This window comes from Phacochoerus africanus, chromosome 15 (assembly GCF_016906955.1).
Source record: "Phacochoerus africanus isolate WHEZ1 chromosome 15, ROS_Pafr_v1, whole genome shotgun sequence".
Lineage (NCBI taxonomy): Eukaryota > Metazoa > Chordata > Mammalia > Artiodactyla > Suidae > Phacochoerus > Phacochoerus africanus.
The window spans coordinates 34,553,596-34,571,099 of record NC_062558.1 but is presented as its reverse complement, the minus strand read 5'-3'; the positions used below and the strand labels follow the sequence as shown (position 1 = coordinate 34,571,099).

The 17,504-nt window shown below is 35.8% G+C and overlaps 1 protein-coding gene across 3 annotated transcripts in view; it reads right to left on the bottom strand.

The window, feature by feature from the left end:
* TAOK3 (TAO kinase 3) overlaps nucleotides 1-17,504 on the bottom strand; it is a 194,832-nt gene that overhangs the window by 73,513 nt on the left and 103,815 nt on the right. For 2 of the 3 annotated variants that reach the window (XM_047759663.1, XM_047759664.1), the window contains exons 4-9: nucleotides 17,087-17,158; nucleotides 16,625-16,726; nucleotides 12,385-12,430; nucleotides 11,382-11,478; nucleotides 7,823-7,936; nucleotides 6,276-6,367 (exon numbers count right to left, since the gene is read on the bottom strand). In XM_047759663.1, the coding sequence (XP_047615619.1) occupies nucleotides 6,276-6,367; nucleotides 7,823-7,936; nucleotides 11,382-11,478; nucleotides 12,385-12,430; nucleotides 16,625-16,726; nucleotides 17,087-17,158 (523 nt within the window). Of the gene's footprint in view, nucleotides 1-6,275; nucleotides 6,368-7,822; nucleotides 7,937-11,381; nucleotides 11,479-12,384; nucleotides 12,431-16,624; nucleotides 16,727-17,086; nucleotides 17,159-17,504 lie in introns of those variants that run through there. The other variant, XM_047759665.1, reaches the window with a different exon arrangement.

The window sequence follows — 17,504 nt, the reverse complement described above, 5'->3', positions numbered from 1 at the left end:
CATACTGCACTGCTTTTATTTTTACTTTTGCTTTTTAGGGCTGCACCTATGGCATATGGAAGTTCCCAGGATAGGGGTCAAATCGGAGCTGCCAGCTACAACCACAGCCACAGTAACTTGGGATCCAAGCCACATCTGGAACCTACACCACAGCTCATAGCAACACTGGATCCTTAACCCACTGAGGGAGAGGCAAGGGATCGAATCTGCATCCCCATGGATACTAGTTGGGTTTGCAACCTGCTGAGCCACAACGGGAACTCCTCAAATTCATTTTTATAAAAAGGTAAAATCAGAATTAAGCACATATGTCTCAAGAGAGGAAATATTAAGGTATCTCCTGGGATGTGCACCTATTTTGCCAACGTCGACTGCCATTTGAACCTCCAGCCATTATAACATCTAAAGAGTATAAAAACGGATGTGATGACCATCTTGAATCATCATAAAAGGGAATGTGCCGTTTGCTCTAATTAGGTTAGAAGAAGTAGAATCCATATTTTAGAAAGATTTTGGTAAGAAAAAACTCACTGGAGTTCCTGTCATGGTGCAGTGGAAATGAATCCGACTAGGAACCATGAGGTTGTGGGTTCCATCCCTGGCCTCACTCAGTGGTTCAAGGATCTGGTGTTGCCGTGAGCTGTGGTGTAGGTCGCAGAAGTGGCTTGGATCCTGCGTTGCTGTGGCTGTGGCGTAGGCCAGCAGCTGTAGCTCTGATTGGACCCCTAGCCTGGGAACCTCCATATGCCGTGGATGCGGCCCTAGAAAAGACCAAAAAAAAAAACTTACTAAAACAATGGGGAGGCATTAATAAGCTATAAGGTTCAACTCAGGGGGAACATCCCTTTAAAGTATAATAACAGGAGTTGTTGCTATAGTTTCAGTGCTATAAGCAAAATTTTGGTTCATTTTACAACATAGACAAAAACAGGAATAATCTTACATATGAATGAAATTAGCTGTTTGAGGATTGATATACGCTAAGCACTATCTTAAATACTTTACATATGTTATTAAAATCTGACAATACATATGATACATATTGCTGCTTTAATTTAGATGAGAAAACTGAGGCTTTGGGAATTTTAGAAAATTGTCCAAGGTCTCATAATCAACATGTTACACAATGTGAAAAGCTGTCATTCACATTCTAGACTATGAGAATGCCTGCTGGTGTTATGTGCAGCCACACAAGACAGTCCAGCCAGCTAGGCACTGGTAAAGCCAAGACTCAAATCCAGGCTAACTGCTAATTGTGTGCTGCACAGAGGGTAGTTTTTGTTTTTTCTAACCAAAGGAATGTATATTTATTTCTAATTTTTTAAAAGTTAAATTATTTGATATTTCAAACACATAAAAATTTGCACATTATAACAGACACCTACTGCTTAGATTTAACATTATTTTGCTACATTTGTTTTAGATCTTTTCTCCTAAAAATAAGTAAATATAATTATTCTTCCTCCCTTCAGAATTTACTATTCTGAAAGGATCTCTTACATCAATGTTATGTTTCATTAGTGTGCATATATGTATATATGCTCATAAATAATGTATACAATTATTTCAAAACTTTCATAACTGGCATCAAACTATACCTACACTTTTGTGACTTTCTTTGTTCACTAACTATTCAATGTTATGATCTGAGATTTATCCATGTCGATACATGTAGATCCAGTATAACCTTAACTGTGATACAGGTATTCCATAATCAATTTATCCATTCTTCGTTGGATAAGAATTTAGGTGGTTTCCACCTTTTCTTACTATAAAGAAGGTTGCAGTCTTTATCATTTTCCAGGGTACATGCATAAAATTTCTAAGGTGTATACTTAGAAGTGAAATTGCTGAGTCACTGACACGCCTCAGCCTCATCCTTACTAGGTGTTGCCAACTTGCTCTCCAAAGTGGTTACAACAATTCTCATTTGTATTAATAGTGTACAGAGTTCCTGGGGTTTTTTTATTTTCTATTTTTTTTATTTTAATTTTTTTGTCTTTTTTTTTTTTTTAGGGCCACACCTGAAGCATATGGAAGTTCCCAGACTAGCGTTTGAATCAGAGCTGCAGCTGCTGGCCTACACCACAGACGCAGCAACGCCAGATCCAAGCCACGTCTGCAACTTACACCACAGCTCATGGCAGCATTGGATCCTTAACCTACTGCGCAAGGCCAGGGATTGAACGGGACTTCTCATGGATACTAGTTGGGTTTGTTACTGCTGAGCCATTTTTAGCACCTTCTCCAAATTTATTAACCTCTTTAAAACTTTAAAAACTTTTACCCCTAGCCTGGGACTCTCATATGGGTGTGGACCTAAAACAAAGACAAAAGACACAAGACACACACAAAAAAAACTTTTACCAATCTGATACATGTGAAACAGTTTTAACTGGCATTTTCCTGATTACTAATGAGGCTGAGTATCTTTTGATGTTTGTTGTCCAGTTAGGTTTTCTTTTCAATGTTAACTGCTTGATTGAATTCATTGCCCATTTTTCTACTGGCTATTAGTCTTTTTTTTTTTTTTTGTCTTTTCTAGGGCCACTTACAGCGGCATATGGAGGTTCCCAGGCTAGGGGTCTAATCAGAGCTGTAGCTGCTGGCCTAAGCCATAACTACAGCAATTTGGGATCGGAGCAGCGTCTGCGACCTATGCCACAGCTCACGGCAATGCCGGATCCTTAACCCACTGAGCAAGGCCAGGAATCGAACCCATAACTTCATGGTTCCTAGTCAGATTCGTTAACCACTGAGCCATGACAGGAACTCCCTATTAGTCTTTTTCATTCTGGTAAAGAAATTGTGAAAGTCCTTTATAAATTCTGTTCTAATACTCTGTTGGTTAGATATGTTTAAGCTACTTTCATCAGTCAATGCTTATCTTTTTATTTTTGTATTTTTTTATAGCTTTATATTTTAAAATACTAAAAGTTATCATACATCATTATTTTTAACATTGTTCAGAAAGTTTTCTCTAAACCCATAAAGGGATACTGCTATAATAACAATAACTATACTTCCATAGTGCTTATTTATACAGGCTATGTTTTAAGTATATATATTAATTTATTAATCTTCATCACAATAGTACCTATTTTATTGGACTATTATCTCCAAATTATAGATAAGGAAGCTAAGGCATACTTTTTGTTTGTTTGTTTGTTATGCCTGCAGCATGTGGGAGTTCCCGAGCCAGAGAATGAACCCATACCACAGCTGTGGCCATAGACACTGCAATAATAGCACCAGAGCCTTAACCCACTGGGCCAAAAGGAGTTTTACTTTCACTCAGGTTTAAACTCTTAAAAAGTTTTACTTTTTTACTTTTAAGTATTTAACCCAAATCTGGAATTAATTTTTGGGTACGGCATAAACTAAAAATCTAATTTGGGGTTTTATCATATAATTAATAAATCGTCTCATGTTATTAAACAAATAGGCCATTCTTTCCCCACTGCTTTGTAATGCCTTTTTGGCTTATTACTAAAATCCAACTTATACATGAGTCTGTTTCTAGGTTTTTCTAGTCTGTTCTTTTGGATATTAGTCTTCCCTTACACCAATATAGTATTGATTTAATTATTATGATATAGATTGTTCTAAAGTGATTCTTCTGTTCAAACTTTGTTTTCATCAAAACTGTCTTGATTAGTTTCAGCCCTCTAAATTTTAGGATCACCTTGTGAAATTCTACGAACTATTTCTGAATGTTTGTTGTAAGTCCTTTTTAAAGGATACAAATACGTCTGCAGAGTGCCCCCAAAAATCAGTGTTAATAAATTAGATAAATTTCTTCTGTATGAAAGAGAGAAAACATAATATTAGAAATTAAGAAAGAAACTTTCTACCTCAATATTCATTAATAGAGGAACAATCAAATAAATTATGATCTATCCATATAATGGAATAACATAAGGCCAGTTTAAAAAAAAAAAAAAGAGAGAGAGAATAATGTCTAAATTACTACTATGAGACAGAGCTCCAAAATGGTGTTAAGTAAAAAAAATCAAAGTACAGAATCAACTTTGTATGTTAGCTTATGTGTGAAAAGGAATAGAATAAGAGTATATTCATATTTGTTTGTATAGTCGTTTTTCAGTAACTGCAGGGATTGGTTCCAAGATTGCCCCGCCCCACCCCAGAACACAAGTGCTCAAGTTCCTTGTATAAAATGTGCAGTAGTTTCAGGTTACTTAAGCACATCCCCCACCCCCATGTCAGGATATTTTAAATCACCTCTAGTTAACTTATAATACCTGATACAATGTAAATGTCATGTAAATAGTTGTAAATACAATGTAAATAGTTGCCCAGCAACAGTAAATTCAAGTCTGGCTTTTTTGAATTTTCCAGAAGTTTTTTCCAATTTTTTCTTTTTTTTCTTTTTGTCTTTTGAGGGCCACACCTATGGCATGTGGAGGTTCCCAGCCTAGGGGACAAATTGGAGTTGTAGCCACCGGTCTACGCCACAGCTGCAGCAACATGAGATCCAAGCCCCAACCTACACCACAGCTCACTGCATTGCTATATGCCAGATTCTTAACTCACTGAGCAAGGCCAGGGATCGAACCCAAATCCTCATGGATGCTAGTCAGAATCATTTCCACTGAGCCATGATGGGAACTCCATGAATGTTACTTATTTTAAAAAACTAAATACATATTCTAAGTTTCGTCCTTAGAATTCTTTTTCTCTCACTAATATCTCTTTAATAATTAAAAAAAAAAGACAACAAATTGTGTCTCTTTATCATGTTTCTTTGTTGGAAGGGGGTCAATGAATCAATTGGAAATGCAATACAAACCCAATACACAATAGTTAATATTAATAGTTTTCATTGTAGGTCAGCCATTCTAGGGAAAGAGAAAACCTTAGTTTGAGAAACAAATTGGAACTTATAAATCCACAGGATCAATTTGGATAACAATATAGAAGAAATCAAACAACAACAACAAAATGACACCTACATTTTAAAAACTGGAAAAAAATTTTAAAAAAATTAAATTATATGTATTTCTATAAGGTTTTTTTTTTTTTTCTTTTAGGGCTGCACCCAAGGCATATGGAAGTTCCCAGGCTAGGGGTTGAATTGGAGCTGTAGCTGCTAGCCTACACCATATCCACAGCAATGCAGGATCTGAGCCACTTCTGCGAACTACACCACAGCTCACAGCAACACTGGATCCTTAACCCACAGAACGAGGCCAGGGATAGAACCCGTATCCTCATGGATACTAATCCGATACATTTCCACTGTACCACAACAGTAACTCCCTATGTTTCTATAAATTTTATATTTATTTATTTATTTATTTATTTATTTATTTATTTATTAATGTTGGTCTTTTTAGGGCCACACTGGTGGCATATGGAAGTTACCAGGCCAGGGGTCCAATCAGAGTTACAGCTGCTAGACTATGCCACAGCCATAGCAATACCAGAGCCAAGCTGTGTCTGTGACCTACACCACAGCTCATGGCAACGCCAGATCCTTAACCTGCTTAGCCCACTGAGTGAGGCTAGGGAGGGAACCCGCGTCCTCATGGATACTAGTCAGGTTCGTTAACTGCTGAGCCACGACAGGAATTCCATATTTCTATAAATTTTAAATTAAAAAAAAATCTAAATAAAGGCACCATTGATTGTCCTGGAGCTCACACTAGCTTTAGGAGGTTAACTGTGCATATCTTTCTCCAACTCAACACTCAGTGATTCAAATTGGTAGCTTGAAATTGGCTATGGTGGGAATGCTTACACCACAGAAATTGGCAAATGCTACAAAATGCTCCTCCCCCACCCCCAGAAGAGTTATTACATTTACTAGTACATCACTGGATAAAGTTATCTCTAAGGTATATTAAAGTTCAAAACATACAACCAGAGAATCAAGATTCTGTGGTATGTTAGACAATATTAGATAACTGCAACAATATCTGGGGAACAACTTTAAAGCTGGGGGCATCCCCTAATATGAAGTTGCCTCTGGGGTTGTTCTCTATATGGTCAGTTTTTAGAGTCAGACCTTTGATAAGCCTGCTATTATTATCAGATTTCCCTTATACAAGTTAGAATGCAAATTAAGTAATGAATACAACTATGAAGGAAAGTCAAATATTATCAATCATGATATGGAGAATGAATATTTTTCAAATATTAATATTAACTACTGTATATTCTCACATTTGTTAACTGCCATATCTACTCAAACTCTTTTTCTTAATCAAAATGAGTGATTCTCGCAAGCACAATGAAAATAACTCTTTACTCACCCATTTCAATACAGGTGATCCCAAGTGACCAAATATCAACTTTCCCATCATACTGTCCCTCATCCATAGCTAAGATCACCTCTGGAGCCATCCTGCCAAATATAATGTGCCAAACTCAAGTTGTAAGTTGAAAACAAAATTCATCTAATAAAGTGATTCAATGAAATAGCTGCTTTTGAACATATTTTTAAAGTTTTATCTGATGAAGCTATTATTTCCTTACACAAATAATTTGAAAAAACACTATTCAAAACATAAACAACATACTCAGTGATTTGCATGAAACAATACAGTATTTTCACTAGATCATGGTTTCACCATTTACTAGCATTTGATCTTAGCTAAGTTACTAAGCCCTTTCTGTATATCAGTGTTCTCATCTATAATATGAAGAGAATTTTGGCTACCTCAGAGAGATTTGTAAAGGATTAATATGTACAAAACACTTAAATTACTTTAAACAACATGAAAAATACTTTATGCAAATACGTAAAGCAATATAATCTGATATTTCCAAGATGCTACAAGCTAAAAACAAAACAAAACCTGTCTATAGTAATGGATGGTATTTTGTTGTCCACAATGCATTTTCATTAGGAGGGGAAGGACCATATAATTTAATATTCTTTGTTCTCTGTTAGTATGTATAAGTACTTGCTTAATAGATGCTATTTGATGATGATGGAAAAAATTCAATTTGTAGCTGATTTTTTTTAGTAAGTAATTTTCCAGGGATATACATCATTCTCCAAGGTACAATGAAATTCAGATGATTTGATGAAAGGAAGGAGTCTTGAATTGAATGAGGTGAAACTTATAAGTCAGAATGACAAGTGAGGTAAAGTATCAGAGAACTCAACAAAAACAAGAATCCAGAGCTGCTGCTGAAGCTCAGTCAGTTAAGAACCCAATTAGTATCCATGGGTATGCAGGTTCGATCCCTGGTCTGGCTCAGTGGGTTAAGGATACGGCACTGTTGTGAGCTCTGGTATACGTTGCAGATGTGACCTCGATCCTGCGTTGCTGTGGCTGTGGCTGCAGTTCTGCTTTGACCTCAGCCTAGGAACTTCCAAATGCCATAGGTGCAGCACTTAAAAACAGAAGAAAAAAAAAAGAAAGAAAGAAAGAAAAAAGAAAACAAAAACAAGAATCTGAATTTCTTTCATTGAAAGGTGAACTTTATGCTCATTGGGTAGTTAGAGAAGGTTAAAGAAATTACATTGCCTGAAGAGAAAAGTTCAAGGAAACTTGAAATCTAAAACCTGAGCTTTGTCAGTGAGTTGATAATCCTACTCAGTTTACACACAGTGACATCAACCTTACTTGAACAATTTAGAGTCACTGGAAATTTTACACTAAGTCTGAGTGTTTCTTTTTTGCAAGTGAGTTTACTATCCTTCCTAATGAAATCTCTTTTGAGGCATATGGTTAGACATTGTCAAAAAACAAACAAACCCACCCAAACAAAACCAAAACCAGTGCTATGAGTCCATCTTGCTTATAAATGCATATTTAAAAACCATGTCATGTTTTCTAATTCCACGTACCAATAAGGTGTGCCCACAAATGAGTTGGCAGGAGAAGCCATTGAAGCAGATCCAAAATCAGCTAGTTTCACCTGACCAGGCTCTGTTAGAAGAATATTTCCTGCTTTAATATCCCTATAGGAAAAAATAAAAGGGTTAGAAAATTACTTTTCAATTTTGATTATGGAATAGGTCAGAGCATGCAATTAATAAGACAAAAAGTTTATTAAAAAAAAAAAAAAAACTTGCTCAGATAGCCAGAAGGGGATTTAGTAATTACTGCATGTTGTAAGGGGGCCCAGATTCCTGGGTGTACTTACTGGTAGGTCATAGTAATTACTAAAAGGTAGAGCTTCTTCAGAGGGAGGGAATGCAATGAGAAAAAAGGCAGACACCGCAGACAAGGAAACCTACTCGTTTGCTATACTTACAAAAGCATATTAGCTGCTAAATCCAGTCACCAATAGTATTCCTTGTGCTGGGAAAATTTGCGCCATTTGTAACTGCCTTTTTTTTCTTTTCCAAATTTCATGACATTTTTGGAGTCTAAACAAACCTTCAATGACTCTGTATTAACTACCTACCAATACACCTCAACTACACACATACCTTTTCTTTCATGCCTGTGACCCTTTCTCTCTGCCTTTAATTGTAACTGCCACTCTAAGGCATTTGAGGGTACATGTTATAGAGAAGGTGTTATTTTAAAAATAACACTGTACAGTAAAAAGAAGACCCTGAAAGATCAAAACAAACAAGGATTAGGGGTTAGGAAATTGCATTTCTATTGTATTATTACAAAAAAATCTCAAGTGGTTACTACTAAAGCTATTAGATAATTTATGCAGCAAAAAAGTTTTAAAAATGTGATTTAAAAGAATTCAATCTTCAGTATGAAAATTTGGAATGAGAAGATGTGGATATACTCCTTATTCTCTTTATGAAAGGCATGAAGTGTAATGAGTACTAAGAACTAAACTGTATGTTGATGGGCAGTGGAAGGATAAAGCAGAGGGAATGAAGAAAACTTATGTAAAGTTGAAAATGAAAGGTTCAAATGCTCCCAAAATAGTTTTTCCGAAAGTCTTCCCTTAATGCACTTCCTTTCTTCATGATATTAGATATTCACAGAGGGAACTTAAAAAACATTATTTATTTCTTGTAGAACAGAAAAATACTTTTTCTCTAATATCTTTAATTAGAATACTGACCTGCCTTTCAAATCAAAACAATAAGAATATGACTTTATTTATTTGGCCATAACTGCAGCACAGGGGAGTTCCCAGCCTGGGGATCAAACTTGGGCCACCGCAGCAACCCAAGCCACAGGAGTAACAACACCAGATCCTTAACCCTCTAGGCCACTAGTGAACTGAGTTTATTTTTTAATTTATTATTATTTATTTATTATTTTTTGTCTTGTTGTATTTTCTAGGGCTGCACCAGCGGCATACGGAGGTTCCTAGGCTAGGGGTCTAATCGGAGCTGTAGCTGCCAGCCTACGCCAGAGCCACAGCAACGAGAGATCTGAGCCCTGTCTGTGAACTATGCCACAGCTCAAGGCAATGCTGGATCCTTAACCCACTGAGCGAGGCCAGGGATCAAACCCACAACCTCATGGTTCCTAGTTGGATTCATTAATCACCGAGCCACTACAGGAACTCCATTTAGTTTATTTTTTAAAAAAGAGCATTTTCTAAAAGTTTTTTTTTTTGTCTTTTCAACTCCTTTTACATATTAAGGAAGATAAAGTGTAAAATAAAATAAAATATTAAATTAATGTGCAATTTAAGGTAAGAGAGTCACAAAAAACTGAACTGTGACTTTTAAACAGAAGCAGGCAAAACTGTCATAAACAAGTTGGCATTTAATAATGACATCTTAATACTAAAGATAGAGGCATATATGCATATACATTTTAAAGTTGCCAAATCCATAGACATTATACTTTATATCAATTTTATCAATTATATATCAATTTTGGCAATATTTATTAGACATGGTTGGGTTCATTCTTTATCCTTATGAATAAACCAAATTTATAGCAGCATTTTTAGTCTGCCTATCTTGAGGGAGTTCTGTTTTGTAGTATGTACCAGTGGCTGGTGATGGTTACTCTAGGGCGATTAAAACAGATGCAAAAGGGGAACCTATAACCTAATAGTTTCATTTCTTCCTCTAGTAAATGTAAATTTTTTTTTCCTTTTGTTTTTTGAGTCATATCAGATCCTTTGTGCCAACTTTATATTCCATTACTTGGCCACCATTCATTAAAGTAACTGTACTAGAAGTTCTTTTTAAGAAGGAAAGATTGGTAACATCTTTATGTAGAGTTAGTGGTGGGAAGAAGGCTGGAGAGAGCAAAGTGGAGTTATGCTAAAGAAAATACAATTTAAGGGAGTTCATAGTGACTCAGTGGAAATGAATCTGACTAATAACCATGAGATTTCAGGTTCAATCCCTAGCCTCGCTCAGTGGGTTAAGGATCTGGTGTTGCCATGAGCTGTGCGGTAGGTCGCAGACCTAGCTTGGATCTGGTGTTTCTGTGGCTGTGGCTATGGCCGGCATCTGTAGCTCTGATTCTACCCCTAGTCTGGGAACTTCCATATGCCCAGGGTGTGGCCTTAAAAAGTAAAAAAAGAAAAAAGGAAAGAAAGAAAATACAATTTAAGAGGGAAGCCTTAGATTAGGAGTTAGAAAATTTGAGTTTCAATCTTTATTACATAACTAGGAAAATATAGTCAAGTTATTTAAATCTGAGTCTCCATTTCTTCATTTGCCAAAATAAAGACAATAATAACTTCCCGAATACCTATATGGACTAAAGAAATGTAAAAAATTTTAAACTGATAAAACAGCATATTTTACATAAGATTGGCTTGTTATCTGCAACAGAAAAAGGAGAGCAAAGTCAACTAGGAAATACGGAGTTCCTGTCATGGCTCAGTGGTTAAAGAATCCAACTAGGAACCATGAGGTTGTGGGTTCTATCCCTGGCCTTGCTCAGTGGGTTAAGGATCCAGCGTTGTCGTGAGCTGTGGTGTAGGTAGCAGAGGCAGCTCGGATCCCGTGTTGCTGTGGCTGTGGCGTAGGCCGGCAGCTGTGGCTCTGATTAGACCCCTAGCCTGGGAACCTCCACATGCCGCAGGTATGGCGCTAGAAAAGACAGAAAGACAAACAAACAAACAAACAAATAAATAAATAAAAGAAAAAATAAAAAATAAACCAAAGTCAACTAGGAAATAGATATATGCAAGGAAGGCTAACTTTCTTTTCTTCTTGACACAGTATTAAAAGGTTGTTGGGCTCTTCTTCAAATTTCCTTGTAACACTAAGCCTGGAAAACAAGAGATGATGTATAGAACAGAGATGATGTAAGTCTTTGTGGATATATAGGAGAGACCAAGAGAGAGGAACTAAATTCTGACAATTATTCTTTACATCCAGAAGCAGCAGCCATCTATTTGCTTCTCATAAATCCTTAGGCACCCTAACAAGTGGAGCATGCACTAATTTTCAAGGTTCTTTGACTACACAGTCCTGTAACCGAAATGAAAATTTAACTGGTCTCTAATCTTACCTATGAATCAAATCATGAGAATGCAGGTAGGCTAGCCCATGCAAGGCACCGTGAGTAATGGCAGCGATCTCCACTTCCTGAAGTGGTTTCTTATGAACTGAGGAAGAAAAAAAGAAAGCCTGGGGTAGATGATCAGTTTCATTCCTATTTTTATTATCTTAAAACAGCTTTACCGGGCTGAATTACCAACTTTCTTAAATGATCATTTGGGAACACATTCACCTAAATACACAGGATATATATTTTCTATAGAATAGTGGTGATAAATAGTCAGATAACAGGAAACTGCTAGTATAAAAACAGCAACAACAAAAAACCCTTCAAAATAGAATAAAACAAAGCCTGATATTCACTGCAAGTAATTGTTAATTTACTTGTCCGTTGTAAGTCAAAGCTACACTGATTCCAATTGGTCAGGCTCAAATTTACCAGTTGCTCTGACATTTTAAGTGCCTAGAATGTTTTAGGTTGCATTATTCTCCTCTACCACAAGCCATCTATAAGTACCCCTTCTAACTACAGGTTTTCATTATCTGTGAAAGCAGCTAATAAGCAATTTCTATTCAGAGATCAAGAATAATATAAGAAAGTTTTTTTTTAATGTAAAATTTTAACACAGCATCTGGTTACAACATTATCTGTAGAGAACTGGGTAGTCAAGAGATTTGGAAGGGTTAAAAATCAATATAATTTGATACCATCGAATTCTATTTTATACATTCACATGAATTTGATGTTTTTGGCTACACATACTGTACCATATTACCCAAACATTTTAGTAGTACCTGCCCTGGATGGGCCATGTACTACAACAGTGTGAGGGCTGCTAATCATTACTCAGATATTTTCCAAGACTGCAGAGACAGAGTTTGCATGGCTTATCCACATAACCATTGAGTTTAAGTCATTAGCCATTTAGTTTGCTCAAGGTGTGATTTAATAGAGTAGATTACATTCTGATCAAGATAAAATAGAAAAGAGGGGATTATGCTTTTATCCTTACCTTCTAACAAATCAGAGGCTGAGCCTAAGCAATATTCCATCACCAACTGTAACAGATTGAAATAATAACCAGAATAATGATGGTTAATAAGAAACTGCTAAAACCAACTAACCAAGGAATTAAGAATAGTAGAAGAATAAAAATTCTGATCTACCCAAAACTGGATTAAATTTTGGTCATCTTGGCACTAGTAATTGATTTTTTTATCTTTTAATCATCTAGTTTTGTTATTTCCTATTTGAAATTGGAGTTGGTCTAAGATTATAGGGGGACTGAATATGGATATAGTCACTGTAAATAGTCAAGCTGAGAGTGTCAATTATTCATTTACTAATTTCCACACTTTATTTCAAAAGGATTTAAGGTGGCTAGGTTGCACTATAAATTAAATTTTGTAACTTTGAAAGTGGCAACCACATACATGAGCCAGTAAAACCAATACTGGAAAATATTGGTTAAATAATATAAACCAGTAAGTAGTAAATCCCTTATTTTCACATTTTAAAAAGTTCTAAACAAGAAAATATTGGTTAGAACTCAATCTAAAGATGTAGTCTGCTATGTATAATTACATTTGCTTGAATCCCTGAGATAGATGGGATATTTAAATTTATGTTTCAAAATATTTCTAAAATAATATTATTAACACAGTATTAATATTTATTGGGTTTGCAATGTTGGGAGGCTTTTTAAATGCAAATATGAGAAAACTCCTTCTTTATTCTCATCTTAGATATTTTAGATGTCCCCGACTACTACTGATTTATAGCCAAGGTCAGAATTGGAATGCTCAGGGACCAGTCCCCACATATACACACACAAGAGCATGCACATTCTACAAATTATTATTTAGTTATTCTAAAAAACACAATATGCTTTTTTTTTTTTTTTGGGTCTTTGTGCCTTTTCTAAGGCCACTCCCTGAGCATATGGAGGTTCCCAGGCTAGGAGTCTAATCAGAGCTGTAGCCACTGGCCTACACCACAGCCACAGCAACTCAGGATCCTAGCGTGTCTGCAACCTACACCACAGCTCACGGCAACGCCGGATCATTAACCCACTGAACAAGGCCAGGGATCGAACCCACAACTTCACGGTTCCTAGTAGGATTCATCAACCACTGAGCCACGACGGGAATTCCCAATATGCTTTTTTTTTTGGCCATGCTAGTGGCATGTGGAAGTTCTTGGGCCAGGGATCAAATCTGTGCCACAGCAGCAATCTGAGTCGCTGCAGTGACAATGCCGGATCCTTAACATACTACAACACAAGGTAATTCCACGATATACTTATGAAATATGAATTTCCTATCATATTAACATATTGATTCCATTCATTAAAAATAATTAATGTGAAACATTTATGTATTGTGTATCTAGCATTACTGGAATAATTTGGAAGAATAAGAGATAAATATTATTATAATTATGTCATGTTATAATATATAATTATACATGATATAATATATAATTTTATATTCTTTCTAAATTATTCTAATAGCAAGATATATAATACACAATATATGGTATATCATATATATTATATATTATACATAATAATGGAGATACATCTATATTATTAAATTTATTATATATTTACATATTAATTAAATATACATAATATATTAATATTATTCCATTTCTGGAACAATCTAAACCAATGAGAAACTTAGAAGTTTATTTTTTTATTTATTTTGTGTGTGTGTGTGTGTGTGTGTGTGTGTTTTGCCTTTTCTAGGGCCACTCCTGAGGCATATGGAGGATCCCAGGCTAGGAGTCAAATTGGAGCTGTGGCTGCCGGCCACAGCCACAGCCACAGCCACAGCAATGAGGGATCTGAACCAAGTCTGTGACCTACACCACAGCTCATGGCAACGCCGGATCCTTAACCCACCAAGCAAGGCCGGGGATCAAAATCGCAACCTCATGGTTCCTAGTTGGATTTGTTAACAACTGAGCCACGACAGGAACTCCAAGAAACTTAGTTTAAATTGTAGAAACTTTGGGAGGTCTCTTGTGGCACAGTGGGTTAAGGATCCAGCACTGTCACTGCCGTGGCCCAGATCATTGCTGTGGCATGGGTTATATCCCTGGCCCAGGAATTTCCACATTCTGTGGGTATGGCCAAAAAATAAATAAATAAAAGTAAAATTTAGAGCGAGTTCCACTGTGGCTCAGTGATAATGAAGCCAACTAGTGTCCATGAGTACTTGGGTTTGATTCCTGGCCTCGCTCAGGGGATTAAGGATCCGGCATTGCCTGAGAGCTGCAGTGTAGGTCACAGATGCAGCTCAGACCTGGTGTTGCTATGGCCAGCCAGCTACAGCTCCAATTTGGCCCCTAGCCAGGGAATTTCCATATGCCGCAGTTGCGGTCCTCAAAGGACAAAAAAAAAAAAAAAAAAAAGGTAAAATTTAGAAACTTTATTATAGTTTTCTGTTTGATATTAAAAATAAGCACATTCAGAAAAATTAATTTTAGTTGTTATAGTGATATGAGACTACTATAATGAACATTAACCGCCCCCCCCCTTTTTTTGGTCCATGTCCCTGGCATGTGGAAATTCCCATCTTATATAGTAGCAACCTGAGCCACAGCAGTAACAAGGCTGGATCCTTAACCCACTACATCACAGAGGTACTCCTGAACATTAGCCTTTTATGTGCACTATTTTTCTTTTATTTTTTCCTCAGCTTTATTAAAGTATAACTGACCAACTATTTTTTTCTTAGTTTTGATGAAAACATTTCTCAATCCTGTTACTTTCTAACTCCTTAAACTGGCCTAGATTAATATGCATACATAATTTGCTTAATCTGAGTATGTGGAAAATGAACATAGAACTTTAAAACTGAATGGAGTGGTTATATTTATAGTCAGGTTTCTATTTTTAAAATTACATGTTTAGCAAACCCAACTAGTATCCATGAGGACATGGGTTCGATCCCTAGCCCTGCTCAGTAGGTTAAGGATCCAGTGTTGCTGTGAGCTGTGGTGTAGGTCGCAGACTCAGCTCGGATCTAGCATTGCTGTGCCTGTGATGTAGGCCAGCAGCTACAGCTCCGATTGGACCCTTAGCCTGGGAACCTCTGTATGCCACAGATGTGACCTTAAAAAGACAAAAAGACCAAAAAAATAAAAATAAAAAATAAAATAAAATCACATGTTAACTCTGTATTTTTGTCACAAATATTCTTCATTAGGTCAAATTAGTTGTGGCTGTGTGCATGTCTCTCCAGCAGCTTAGATCCTATGAGCTCCTTCTAATCAGCCTACCATATCACTGTAGACAAAGACCTAATAGCAAGCTTATTAGCGCTCTATGTGATTTCAGTGTAAATGGGCTTCAAATAAGGGTTTGGAGGACTTTCTGAAGTTTTGAAACACAGGAGATTTAGCAGTTGATTTTGTAATATTTATTCTACTGCTCAAAATCCCTTTCTTGACTCCTTTAAGAAAGCTGATATTGCCAGAGAATTGATTTTCACATAATGACATACTCCTCTTATTAATTTCTTTTGCTCAGAACAAAAGCAATGACTCTAGAAATCTTAAGAGTTGCTTGAGCAGAAAGATTTATATTTATGTTTACTGTTTGACATTCTAATTGGGAACAAAAATTCCATTCCCTAAGTGGAGATCATATACAGGAAGGGACTTGTACATGTTAGGTATTCAATAAATGATAGTTATGTGCAATCCCATAAAGTACATGGTATAGCATTTTCTTATTCTACACAATGTCTAATGTGCTAGGCTAAAATCAGAAACACAATCATATAAAAGAAAAATATACAAAGAAGATGGAATGGACCACTTCAATTTAATCATAATCTAGGCCCTGTGTGGTAAAAATTTAGACAGTGATGGTAATATCAAACACAATTCCAAATTTGGGGGGAACTGGAGTAGGGGATGAGAAATAGCAGATAAAAATTCTAGGATCCGAATAAAAGGCTTTGCCTTTCACTTTTGCAAATAAATCATTATGAAATGATGTTAACTTTTCACTATCTTTTCATTAAGTGTTTGTAGAATAAAATTTCCTAATGGCTAGATGTCCTATTTAAACTTTTAGAATATGTACGATACAGCATACTCTAAGATAGTAACAAATTAAAAATACAGGTAACAAAAGTCAAATGAGCAGAAGTGGGGCTGGTAATTTTCCAGACCAAAGAGATAGTAGAAAAAAAGAAAAAGAAAAAAATTTTAACTGAAATAGAGCTTCTTTGACTTACCCAAGCAGTGTGCTCTTTCAAGTAACAACCTTTGTATTCAATGGTATTGGGATGCTTCAGTTGTCGTAAAAATTTGACTTCCTTAAGAATATCTTGCCATTTCTATTAAATCAGAAGGACAGAAATAGATTTTAATTTCAAGTATACCTATATAATATTTTTTTCATTATTTTAAATGATCAAAGAAAATGTTTAATACATAAAGAAGCTATTTAAACTTGTGTTATTTCTTGTTTTACTACATGTAAATTAAATCAACCACCAAAAATATTATAAAAAAATCCGTTATACAAATCCATATTCTATTCTACTAATAGATGACTGAGGTAGACTATTAGGAAAGTTTATATGCTCCACAAGAAGGGAAAAAAAAACTGTGATAAAGAAATGTTTAAAGAACATGTTTCCACCATCAATTTCATGCTAACTTGTCAGTTTGGGTACACAGTATCTTTAACATACCTCATGTGCCTGCTTTCCACTATAGGACATTTTCTTAACTGCCACCACCTCATTGGTGTGAGCATTTGTGGCCTGTGTTAAAAGAGTAGGGAAAAAATTTAAAAATAATGAATGATATTTCAGCCAGTTTAACTTAAATATTTGACTAGAGACTTTGATAACATTTCACATTTCATTCTCATAACTCAAAGATGCTACACTTTTTAAAAACTGAAGTACAGTTGATTTACATACAATATTGTGTTAATTTCTGCTGTACAAAGTTATTCAGTTATATATGTATATACATGTTATTATATATATTATATATGTATACACACATTCCCGTTTTTTTGTTTGTTTGTTTGTTTTTTTGTCTTTTTCCTATTTCTTGGGCTGCTCCCGTGGCATATGGAGGTTCCCAGGCCAGGGGTCTAAT